The 12,799-nt window shown below is 41.4% G+C and overlaps 2 protein-coding genes across 2 annotated transcripts; both read left to right on the top strand.

Annotated features, from left to right (window-relative positions):
- Positions 1 to 4,453: 4,453 nt before the first annotated feature.
- Positions 4,454 to 7,831, top strand: LOC307084820 (uncharacterized protein; the record flags this gene model as incomplete). The annotated part of the gene is made up of 6 exons (XM_079749321.1): positions 4,454 to 4,517; positions 4,845 to 4,962; positions 6,736 to 6,824; positions 6,975 to 7,095; positions 7,311 to 7,444; positions 7,607 to 7,831. The coding sequence occupies 6 exons, from the start codon at positions 4,454 to 4,456 to the stop codon at positions 7,666 to 7,668; spliced, it is 588 nt and encodes a 195-aa protein (XP_079605447.1). The 3' UTR covers positions 7,669 to 7,831.
- Positions 7,832 to 11,076: 3,245 nt separating this feature from the next.
- Positions 11,077 to 12,117, top strand: LOC307084941 (uncharacterized protein). The gene is made up of 4 exons (XM_079749475.1): positions 11,077 to 11,125; positions 11,276 to 11,396; positions 11,612 to 11,745; positions 11,876 to 12,117. The coding sequence occupies exons 1-4, from the start codon at positions 11,116 to 11,118 to the stop codon at positions 11,935 to 11,937; spliced, it is 327 nt and encodes a 108-aa protein (XP_079605601.1). The 5' UTR covers positions 11,077 to 11,115; the 3' UTR covers positions 11,938 to 12,117.
- Positions 12,118 to 12,799: the final 682 nt, after the last annotated feature.

The raw sequence follows: 12,799 nt of genomic DNA, 5'->3' as shown, positions 1-12,799 counted from the left end.
TGTTTTGTGTGTTGAGAGACAATGTTTGTGTGTTTGTGTTATAGAGGAGTGTGTGTGTGTGTGTGTGTGTGTGTGTGTGTGTGTGTGTGTGTGTGTGTGTGTTCTGGAAAGAATAAGCGTGTGTTTTTGTGTGTGTGTTTTATGGGAGTGTGTGTGTGTGTGTTATAAGGTTTGTGTGTGTCCCACAAACACATGGGTGTTGCAACTTACTTCAGCTTCACTTTTGCTCACAATTGCTTTGAAAGTTCTTGCCAGAACATTCCATTATAGGAACTATCATCTGATAGGTCTTTTGTCCTTCTACGTTAAGATACGTCTTTTGTCCCTCTACGTTAATGTTTGTAGATAGTAGAGTTGGATGTCTCGAGACCGGTCTCGAGACCACTTTTACGGCAGACTTACTGAAACATTTTTGACTAAGAGTGTAACTACATGCTAAGTACAGGTAGTTAACTTATCAGTGTCTCTCGGCTACTTAAACATTAACAGTTTTCACCAAAGTTAGATATTTTGGCGAATTCATTGAGTAGAAATACTGTATATCAAAACCATGTCAGTGAGCACTTTAAGGGCTGGTATCATGTGGTTTGTTGTTGATTTTGGCATAATATGGTTGCTGACACGCAAGGAAGGATGAGCAATTTTGGTGCCTCGACATTGCTAGGTTAGCACTAGCGGCATTCTCGACGATGAAGCCAGATCATATCAGAGCAGCTCTGGCCTAGATAGCAAGGATGATGATGGAATTTAGCCTTAATTTTATAGTTAATAAAACTCAATTTCTCTCCATTCCCAAAACGCTGCTTTGACATCTGTTTTCGACTGACATTGTGTCATAAAAGCTGTGAGGTAAAAACGTCCTAAAACCAGAGACACTTATGAAGGAGAAAGTACAATTTGACATGTTGATTGTTTAGTGACAGCTCGAAACTCCTTGCAACGAGTTTGATTCACACGCCGCAACTCCTCGTCATGAATCTTAAGACTTTTTTGAATATGTATATTTTTTTCTTTAATTTCTTGTCATCAGCTGTGTCTGATGCTGGCTGACACATAAGGAGGCTTAATGCAACGTGAAAAATCAATTTTCTGTTCATGTGTCACACTGGATTGGATGAGGTTATTTTGTATGTAAAGACCTGCACTCATTGATAGATTTAAAATTACTGCATTGTAAGATACAGTAGTTTGTTGTGGTTGAATAGAAACAGATGACTTACAGATTCTTTTTCCCCTATGTTGTAGGTACTTGGAGTACAAAGCTAGATCTACAGCATCATTGTCTGATCCAACACAGCCACAAATAGCGGTGTTTGCTTCAAACATCCAGCTATATTCTCCAAATTCATCCAGGCAACAGGCTATCACCCAGTCCATCCTCCAGGACCTCATAGTTGGATGTTCTCTCCCCCTGTCTATCGTTGAGAATCCATACTTTAGACACTTCCTGAATGTCCTGGATAGCAAATACACTCCTATGTCAAGGGCCACTTTGACAGAGAGGTTGATTCCTCACCTTGTCAAAAAAGTTAAGGATGACATAATCAAAGCCCTTGAAGTCCAGCCAAATGTAGCAATAACAACAGACCTCTGGTCTGACCAGAGGCCTCGGTCCTTCCTGGGAGTTACTGCTCATGTTATCTGCAAGAACAAGGACTCCTACATTTTACAGTCTTTTTTGCTAGACTGTAGCCATTTCACAGGGAAGCACTGTGGTGAACGAATTGCCTTAGCATTTGACAGCATTGTTGAGGAGTATGGCATTGGCCATAAGATAACCTACATCCTGACGGATAACGCGTCCAATATGAAGCGGGCCTTTAAAGTCAGGATGCTAGAAGTAGAGCAGCCTGAAGGTGACAGCAGCGATGAGCTCGATGATGAAACAATGTGGGAGGATGCAGAGGATTCTGATCCATGTTCAACGGGTGAACGTCTCTCTTGCTTTGCCCACTCGCTGCAACTCCTGATTAATGACGGGATGAAAGAGGTAAAGGCAATAGCTAGAGCCATTGCCAAGGCCAGCAAGTTTACAACCCTGCTGCACAGCAGTAGTAAGCACAGAGACTTGTTTGAGGCCCACTTTGGCTGCAATAAGTGTATCCCAGCAGCAAACAATACACGCTGGAATAGCACTTACAGACAGTTAAAGGCTCTCATCACACTTGACCACCGAGCCATCACTGAAATGTGCAGTGATACAGAGAATTTAGTCTTTTCAGCCCAAGAATGGGCTCAGGTAAAAGACCTTTGTGCTTTGCTTGAGCCTTTTTCTGAGGCAACAGACCTTACAGAAGGTGATCATCAGGTGACTATTAGCAGAGTAGTCCCCACCGTACTGGACTTGAAGAGTCATCTTACAAAGATGGAAGTGCAAATGGCTCAGCTCGTAACTATAGTCAAGGCACTGAAAAGATCCTTAGAGAAACGGTTCTCTGGAATCTTTAGGCAGATTCGCATGGATGAAGAGGATCCAGAGGAGCCGTTTAGCCATCGGATCTACTTCCTTGCCGCCATGCTCGACCCCATTTTGGACTGACCTGGGTAGACTTAGATCTCCAAAATGGTGAAACCGGACCATCACTGAAGGGGTTCAGAGATGACCTTAAAACATCATTAACAGGTGGCTATATAGTTATCATTTATTACTGTTGTTATTGTTGCAATTACTATTACCGTCGTTGTTTTTTACCCTCATTAGAGGCATCCTGTCTAATCCTGTCTCTTTTGTGTGTGTGTGTGTGTGTGTGCGTGTGTGTGTGTGTGTGGCACTTTTTCAAGGCCTTTTGATCAGAGAGGCAGACAGAGATGCAGCAGCAGCACCAATAGAAGAAGATGCAGAAGCATCGGATAGTGACTCCGCCCCACCGCCGAAACAGCGTCTTCTTTCACGCTACAAGACCTTTAGGTTGCAACGCAGCACAACCCAGGATTCGAGCACTGATGCACAAATACGCAAGTACCTAGACAGCATAAATGACTGTGACTGTGATGCACTCACCTTTTGGTCGAAAAACAAAGAGCGTTTCCCCAGTCTGCACAGTGTTGCCATGAAAGTCCTCTCTGTCCCTGCCTCTTCTGCCCCAGTTGAGAGAGTTTTTAGTAGAGGTGGAATTCTAATGAGACCCCACTGTGTACGGCTAGGCTGTAAGCTGTTGCAATCTTTAATTTTCCTGAAGTGCAATCAGCCACTATTTTAAAATATGAACTGTTTTCTCTCACTCCCTCCACTCTGAAAATATGCCTGTTTAGTTAAGTGATGCCCTCATTCTGTGTCTCTCTCTCTCTCTCTCTCTCTCTCTCTCTCCCTCTCTCTCTCTCTTAAGTATGATCTGTTATGTGTTTATAGTGTCTGTTCTGTTGTTCTTGCCTTACTGAAGAACAGGCTTTATATTATTGGCAGTGTGTTGTAATCACATGCTATTGCAGACATCAAGATGTCAGCATCTTGTCTCTATTCTTGTTAATGCACCATTTGATGTGCAGTTTGTATTGGTATGTAGAATTTGTAGTTTGCATTTGATTCATGTGACATGTGCGCATGTCATTGTTGTTTACTGTATTTTATTTAAAATGGAGTTGTTTAACTAAATAAATGTGACCATTGACATTTAAATAACATCTGCATATCACATTGTTTTGACTTCACAGGCTTAATCCATTTCTGGCAAGGTTATAATTGTGTATCTTCAATTTCATCTACAAATTAAGTATAATTGTAATTAGTTACATATTTCCCATAGCTGTTGGAGGTTTTAGCTGTTTTATCAGATGACTTTTGGACCAGTTAGTACCAGTCAGTCAGTAATATCAGTCCTCAACAGCAGACAAAGGAGTCTCAATCCTCTAATAGTGCAGTAACAGCTGTCATGCAATTGCTATACATAGTTTATCTCACCCAGTCTACGAAAACATTTACAGTGAGTGAGCTCACAGTCACACACATTCATGACAAGCTCTGTCTCTGCATTGTTCTGTCTGTAGTTGAAATAATACCTTCTTAAATTGAATTTAAACTGGGACTGAACCTCTTACCCCAGTATGCTGCTCTTATTCAACTGATGCAAGTTATGGTGTAACACTAGCTCACTAGCTGTTTTTTTTGTTGGTTTTTTTGGTCTCGGTCTTGGTCTCGTCTCGGTCTCGTCTCGACTTTGTCTTGGTCTTGACTCAGTCTGTCTTGGGCTTGGTCATGTCTTGGTCTCGGTCTTGATACCCTCTGGTCTTGGTAGTGTCTTGGTCTCGGTTTAGGCGGTCTTGACAACAAGTCTAGTAGATAGCGAAAAAAGAAAGTGGCGGAAAGAGAATATACGCCGTAAGCAAGAGTGCTCACCAATACTTACCCTTCAAGCAGCAGTTGTCCAATCAACTGCTGCAGTGTGTAAACTGTGTGAGGACCTGGCTCCAGTGGTTATCACGCAGGTTGGCGCAGGTGTTGAAGTCGACCGTCAGAATGGCCTCCTCAGCTCTGCTCTCGTCTCTCCTGCTGCTCTCTCTCTCAGGGATCCTCGCCCAAAGTAAGCCTGGAAACGACGACCACGCACATTCAGACCTCCCTCCCCACACCCGTTGGGTTCAATGTGACAATAGGTCATTTTAGTTTTGTCTCTACGTGTTTTTGTCCAAAGTACCTGAATAGTGACTGTGACACACTGTTCAGGACTCGAATACCTTTAGTACTGTTTTCTAAAGGGTCGCCATGTTTTGAGTTGAGTTGAGCATTATGGTACTTTTTTTGGAAACCTCACTGAACATAAACAGAGTAGCCACTCCTTGCCCACAACATGGCGCCGTTCTGTGGTGAGCTTGGTCTTTAATGATCCACCATCTGTGACCAAATGGAGGCCAGCTGCCCTTCAACCTGGTGGTGGTGGACAACCAACCCAACAGCAAACCAATGATGTACTCCGCACACGGTCCGCCCGGAGGCCTTCTGATCGGGGCCATGATCAGGTTTGCCAGGTCAGCCCACTCACACTTTACACAAGTCATGATTGTTTTGGAAGCCTCCCTGAACACAAAACATAGAACCCACTCCTTGTCCACAACATGGCGCCGGTCATTGGTGAGTTTTACTTTTCATATTATGAACTCATTACTTGAGTCATAACCAAAATGAAAAACGATCGTCCAGTTAAAAAAAAAAAAAGTTAAGTACCTTCCTGCTATGGATCTTAACTAAGACTCCCTGCTGTGAGACTGGACTCAGGTCCCGTCCACACGCAGCCGATATTTTGGTGAAACCACACAAGTCTTGTGCATTTCGGCCGACCGTCAAGACGGATCCGGCGGATCCGGTGCCCGAAACCGCTTTTTTCTGAAACCATGTCCCAGGGTGGTTTCAAATAAATCCGGACGTATGCGGTTTCGGGTTAGGATTCCTGTGGATGACAGAAACGCAAACGATGATGTCATCGCCCCACTCCTCGACCCTGTAGCCTTAGGTATTGGCTAGCCCGCGGCATCTCAGAACAACAACAACTGGGACTGTATGTTCTTATCATGAATTTCTGTTTTTGCAGGTACAGAGTATCTGTTGCGTGGGACGGATGACGTTATGTGCTTCTGATGGACTTCGTCAGAAAGGCAACATGTCTGAACACATTCAAATTTCTCTCACACCACACCTTTTGGCTTCAATGGGACAATAGGTCATTTTAGTTTGCCAGTAGCAAAAGCAAACCCCTTTTGAGGTCAATCAACTGGTGAGCATTAAGCATTTTAGTTTTGGCCTTCATCTTTCAAAGTCCTTCTCGACCTCTCGTATTTTGGTAGAGTTTTATATTGTGGGTTCTTATCCACAACACAAGTCATCCAGAGATGTGATCTCTGTCTACCACTTGGTATGATTAAGGATAACCCTCCAATTGGCTTGAGGAATGAAACAGCTGATGCCTGTAACACAAACATGATTCAAATTTTATGTTTCATGTAAAATATCAAATATTGTCCACATACACACACGCATGCACACAACATTAGGTCTCGTTTACAATAAAAACCAAAAGCTCCCAGTCATGTGGTCTTGGACAAGTTGAGCAGGTTGTTCAATGTTTTTTCATTTGTCATTCTATGATATACTGTCTTCTAGAGTCTTAGTCAGTGATGTTTATTTAGTAAAATGGTCAAAAACGGAGCAGCCCCAGAACAGACGAAGAAAATACAGAAAAAATAAGAAAGAAAAAATTATTAAAGATGAAGTTAAAAAAAATTACATAAATACTAATAAACAACCAGACAGAAAAGAGATAAACAAACACACATGCAAACAGCGACTGGACAAACAGCGACCCAGTCCAAATTACATCATTTTTACACATGGAGGACCAGAGAACAGAGTTATGTTAGCAACTATACACAGAAATAGAGATCATAATGAGAACATTAATGAGATAAGACGGTTATGTCTATTATATTGTAAACCTCTTGACCCTGTGTTTTATTTAATAGAATTGTTCACCGTTAGGATGCAGAACCAAAGGCAAGTTGAGGTTTAAACACTTTTGACTGCAAGAAGAGACGATGAAACAACGTAGGATATTTCACAAACATAGCAAAGTCATCCGGGTTGGATGACTTTCCAAGGTGTTGACCAAGACAGATGTAAATCTGTGTTAAGGTGTTGTAATAATTACTTAGAATGCCAGTTCCTGGGCATATTGCCCAGTAACTAGTCTGGGGGTGGTTATGCTCTTGCCATAACAACGTCTTCCCTGAGGTTGACTATAAAGGCAGGGGTCCCAAGGGCAGTAACCTCACCAACGACTCCCATCGCTGCAGAAGAACACAACCAGTGAAGATCAACCTTCCAGACATGGCCCAAGGTAGGAGATACACACCTCTGACTTTAAGGGCAAGGGTTAGCCATCGGATTTTGGACAAACATTAAGAGTCTATTCATTACTCAGCCATAGCTAGACTAGGTTTTATACATCTACTACTTGCTCCTTATGCTTTTCATTGTGCTGTTGAAGTGAACTTTAAACTGGTGGTGACTGCTGATGGCAAGAGTCAGGAATTCAAACCTTCTACGGACTGCAACCAGCCACTCCTGTGGGCGTTGGCAGATTTGAAAGATTCAGTTTCAAGCTTCAAGTAGGTTGTGTTGTCAAAATGTGTCCCTTTATGGTCCTCAATCCTTATTCATCGATCATCTGGTGCATTGAAATGGAGTCCTGCATCCCAGTTTACTTCCTCAACATAATCTGGAAGATTAAACGATTTCAAATAAAACATTATTTCAGAAATCCAGATGGTCATTATGAATGAAAGTAATGTACCTGTTGTCTATTTCTGTGTACTCGTTACAGTTTCAAGTGTGCAAGCAAATTTGGATTGCCACCCTATTTGACCCAGGTGACTTTTGGTAATAATATTATTACCATAACTGAGAAAAGCTTCTGGCAAATTCTGGTGAAAAACCACAACATGATCACACCTGTTGGTAAGCTGAGAGAACAAAGACACGCACACACACACACACACACACACACACACACACGCACGCACGCACATGCACACACACACACACACAAACATATATCTATACATATGGTAACTTTTTATTGGCTGCTGATATTTAGATGTATTTAATCTGTTTTCTCAGGGCTCTGCAACTACCGTGTCCAGGACAGTGACCAGATCATCCTGCGCTACATGACCGCGTGATCCTGACTGTGGCGCCATCTTCCTGCAGGGTCCTGAATTACACTGAGTGCTGCTCGACTCTCCTTAAACATGATGATCATCTAGTCTGAAGATATCAAACCTAAAAAATGTGTTTAATTCAACATATATAGAAATGATTTGGAAGTGAAACATATAAATTGGAATAAAGGATTAAAATTATCTCATGCGTATCATTCCACTGTTTTTGCACACACTCACTCACAGTAAGCAGCCCCCACTTCCTGCCATCCTATCTCTTGGATGTACACAAAAACAGATCTTCACGTATATTTATATAGTTATGAAGTTATTAATATGGTTCTTATAGTTATTATTAATACAGATATATATAATTAGCATTAAAATAGTTCATTTATATTGTATAAACTGCCTACATATTAGATATTTTTCTAAAAAATAAGATTCATGAACGAAATAGTGCAAAACATTACATTTATTTGAATGTATTCATTTTTAACCATACAGTATAGGTTCATTACCATTTGAAAGCTGTGCAAAGAATTTATATATACAGAGAAATGTCACATAATGCACATTAATATTGTGCATTCAAGGGGTGTGTTTGTGTTTCTATGTAGTGTGTGTGTGTGTGTGTGTGTGTGTGTGTGTGTGTGTGTGTGTGTGTGTGTGTGTGTGTGTGTGTTCTGGAAAGAATAAGCGTGTGTTTTTGTGTGTGTGTTTTATGGGTGTGTGTGTGTGTGTGTGTTATAAGGTTTGTGTGTGTCCCACAAACACATAGGTGTTGCAACTTACTTCAGCTTTACTTTTGCTCACAATTGCTTTGAAAGGCCTTGCCAGAACATTCCATTATAGGAACTATCATCTGATGTGTATTTTGTCCTTCTACGTTAAGATACGTCTTTTGTCTCTCTACGTTAATGTTTGTAGATAGCGAAAAAAGAAAGTGGCCGAAAGAGAACACACGCCGTATGCAAGAATGCTCACCAATACTTACCCTTCATGCAGCAGTTGTCCAATCAACTGCTGCAGTGTGTAAACTGTGTGAGGACCTGGCTCCAGTGGTTATCACGCAGGTTGGCGCAGGTGTTGAAGTCGACCGTCAGAATGGCCTCCTCAGTTCTGCTCTCGTCTCTCCTGCTGCTCTCTCTCTCAGGGATCCTCGCCCAAAGTAAGCCTGGAAACGACGACCACGCACATTCAGACCTCCCTCCCTACACCCGTTGGGTTCAACGTGACAATAGGTCATTTTAGTTTTGTCTTTACGTGTTCTTGTCCTAAGTACCTGAATAGTGACTGTTACACACTGTTTAGGACTTGAAGACCTTAAGTACTGTTTTCTAAAGGGTCGCCATGTTTTAAGTTGAGTTGAGCATTATGGTACTTTGTTTGGAAACCTCACTGAACATAAGCAGAGTAGCCACTCCTTGCCCACAACATGACGCCGTTCTGTGGTGAGTTTGGTCTTTAATGATCCACCAATTGTGACCAGATGAAGGCCAACTGCCCTTCAACCTGGTGGTGGTGGACAACCAACCCAACAGCAAACCAATGATGTACTCCGCACACGGCCCGCCCGGAGGCCTTCTGATCGGGGCCATGATCAGGCTCGCCAGGTCAGCCCACTCACACTTTACACAAGTCATGATTGTTTTGGAAGCCTCCCTGAACACAAAACATAGAACCGACTCCTTGCCCACAACATGGCTCCGGTCTGTGGTGAGTTTTACTTTTCATATTATGAACTCATTATTTGAGTCATAACCAAAATGAAAAACGATCGTCCAGTTAAAAAAATAAATAATTAAGTCACTTCCTGCTATGGATCTTAACTAAGACTCCCTGCTGTGAGACTGGACTCAGGCCCCGTCCACACGGAGCCGATATTTTGGTGAAACCACACAACTCTTGTGCGTTTCGGCCGACCGTCAAGACGGATCCGGCGGACCCGGTGCCCGAAACCGCTTTTTTCTGAAACCATGTCCAAGGGTGGTTTCAAATAAATCCGGACCTATGCGGTTTCGTGTTAGGATTCGTATGGATGACAGCCACGCAAACGATGATGTCATCGCCCCACTCCTCGACCCTGTAGCCTTAGGTATTGGCTAGCCCGCGGCATCTCAGAACGACAACAACTGGGACTGTATGTTCTTATCATGAATTTCTGTTTTTGCAGGTACAGAGTATCTGTTGCGTGGGATGGATGACGTTATGTGCTTCTGATTGACTTCGTCAGAAAGGCAACATGTCTGAACACATTCAAACTTCTCTCACACCACACCTTTTGGCTTCCATGGGACAATAGGTAATTTTAGTTTGCCAGTAGCAAAAGCAAACCCCTTTTGAGGTCAATCAACTGGTGAACATTAAGCATTTTAGTTTTGGCCTTCATCTTTCAAAGTCCTTCTCGACCTCTCGTATTTTGGTAGTTTTATATTGTGGGTTCTTATCCACAACACAAGTGATCCGGAGATGTGATCTCTGTCTACCACTTGGTATGATTAAGGATAGTCCTCCAATTGGCTTGAGGAATGAAACATCTGATGCCTGTAACACAAACATGATTCAAATTGTATGTTTTATGTAAAATATCAAATATTGTCCACACACACACACGCATGCACACAACATTAGGTCTCGTTTACAATAACAACCAAAAGCTCCCAGTCGTGTTGTCTTGGACAAGTTGAGCAGGTTGTTCAATGTTTTGTTCATTTGTCATTCTATGATATACTGTCTTCTAGAGTCTTAGTCAGTGATGTTTATTTAGTAAAAATGGTTAAAAATGGAGCAGCTCCAGAACAGACGAAGAAAATACAGAAAGAATAAGAAAGAAAAAATAATTAAAGATGAAGTTAAAAAAAATTACATCAATACTAATAAACAACCAGGAAGAAAACAGATAAACAAACACACATGCAAACAGCGACTGAACAAACAGCGACCCAGTCCAAATTACATCATTTTTACACATGGAGGACCAGAGAACAGAGTTATGTTAGCAACTATATACAGAAATAGAGATCATAATGACAACATTAATGAGATAAGACGGTTATGTCTATTATATTGTAAACCTCTTGACCCTGTGTTTTATTTAATTGAATTGTTCACCGTTAGGATGCAGAACCAAAGTCAGGTTGAGGTTTAAACACTTTTGACTCCAAGAAGAGACGATGAAACAACGTAGGATATTTCACAAATATAGCAAAGTCAGCCGGGTTGGATGACTCTTCAAGGTGTTGACCAAGACAGATGTAAATCTGTGTTATGGTGTTGTAATAATTACTTAGAATGACAGTTCTTGGGCATATTGCCCAGTAACTTGTCTGGGGGTGGTTATCTTCTTGCCATAACAACGTCTTCCCTGAGGTTGACTATAAAAGCAGGGGCCCCAAGGGCAGTAACCTCACCAACGACTCCCATCGCTGCAGAAGAATACAACCAGTGAAGATCAACCTTCCAGACATGGCCCAAGGTAGGAGATACACACCTCTGACTTTTAGGGTAAGGGTTAGCCATCGGATTTTGGACAAACATTAAGAGTCTATTCATTACTCAGCCAAAGCTAGACTAGGTTTTATACATCTACTACTTGCTCCTTATACTTTTCCTTGTGCTGTTGAAGTGAACTTTAAACTGGTGGTGACTGCTGATGGCAAGACTACTGAATACAATCCCTCTACGGAATGCAACCAGCGACTCATATGGGCGTTGACAGATTTGAAAGAATCAGTCTCAAACTTCAAGTAGGTTGTGTAGTCAAAATGTGTCCCTATTTGGTCCTCAATCCTTATTCATCGATCATCTGATGCATTGAAATGGAGTCCTGCATCCCAGTTTACTTCCTCCACATAATCTGGAAGATTAAACGATTTCAAATAAAACATTATTTCAGAAATCCAGATGGTCATTATGAATGAAAGTAATGTACCTGTTGTCTATTTCTGTGTCCTCGTTACAGTTTCGAGTCTGGAAGCAAATTTGGATTGCCACCCTATTTGACCCGGGTGACTTTTGGTAATAATATTATTACCAAAACTGAGAACAGCTTCTGGCAAATTCTGGTCAAAAACCACAACATGATCACCCCTGTTGGTAAGCTGAGAGCACTACATCATGCAAACACACACACACACACACACACACACACACAAACATATGTCTATACATATGGTAACTTTTTATTGGCTGCTGATATTTAGATGTGTTTAATCTGTTTTTTCAGGACTCTGCAAATACGTTGTCCAGGACAGAGACGTGATCATCCTGCGCTACATGACCGTGTGATCCTGACTGTGGCGCCATCTTCCTGCAGGGTTCTTAATTACACTGAGTGCTGCTCGACTCTCCTTAAACATGATGATTATCTAGTCTGAAGATATCAAACGTTAAAAATGTGTTTAATTCAAAATACATAGAAATGATTTGGAAGTGAAACATATAAATTGGAATAAAGGATTGAAATTATCTCATGCGTATCATTCCACTGTTTTTACACACACTCACTCACAGTAACCAGCCCCCACTTCCTGCCATCCTATCTCTTGGATGTACACAAAAACAGATCTTCACATTTATTTAGATAGTTATGAAGTTATTAATAGGGTTCTTTATAGTTATTAGTAATACAGATATTGATAATTAGCATTAATATAGTTCCGTTTATATTGTATGAACTGCCTACATATTAGATATTTTTCTTAAAATAAGATTCATGAACGAAATAGTACAAAACATTACATTTATTTGGATGTATTCATTTTTAACCATACAGTATAGGTTCATTACCATTTGAAAGCTGTGCAAAGAATTTATATATACAGAGAAATGTCACGTAATGCACATTAATATTGTGCATTCAAGGGGTGTGTTTGTGTGTTTCTATGTAATGTGTGTGTGTGTGTGTGTGTGTGTGTGTGTGTGTGTGTGTGTGTGTGTGTGTGTGTGTGTGTGTGTGTGTGTGTGTGTGTGTGTGTGTGTGTGTTCTGGAAAGAATAAGCGTGTGTTTTTGTGTGTGTGTTTTATGGGAGTGTGTGTGTGTTATAAGGTTTGCGTGTGTCCCACAAACAAATGGGTGTTGCAACTTTACTTTTGCTCACAATTGCTTTGAAAGACCTTGCCAGAACATCCCATTATAGGAACTATCATG

The sequence above is a fragment of the Pollachius pollachius genome (assembly GCF_949987615.1).
Source record: "Pollachius pollachius genome assembly, chromosome: 13".
Lineage (NCBI taxonomy): Eukaryota > Metazoa > Chordata > Actinopteri > Gadiformes > Gadidae > Pollachius > Pollachius pollachius.
This window is presented reverse-complemented; position numbering and strand designations above follow the sequence as displayed.

What these genes read in the sequence shown, in the direction of transcription:
- LOC307084941 (XM_079749475.1), top strand. An exon ending in GAATCAGTCTCAAACTTCAA is followed by an intron (nt 11,397 to 11,611) that starts GTAGGTTGTGTA and finishes TCCTCGTTACAG; the next exon opens with TTTCGAGTCTGGAAGCAAAT. An exon ending in CAACATGATCACCCCTGTTG is followed by an intron (nt 11,746 to 11,875) that starts GTAAGCTGAGAG and finishes CTGTTTTTTCAG; the next exon opens with GACTCTGCAAATACGTTGTC.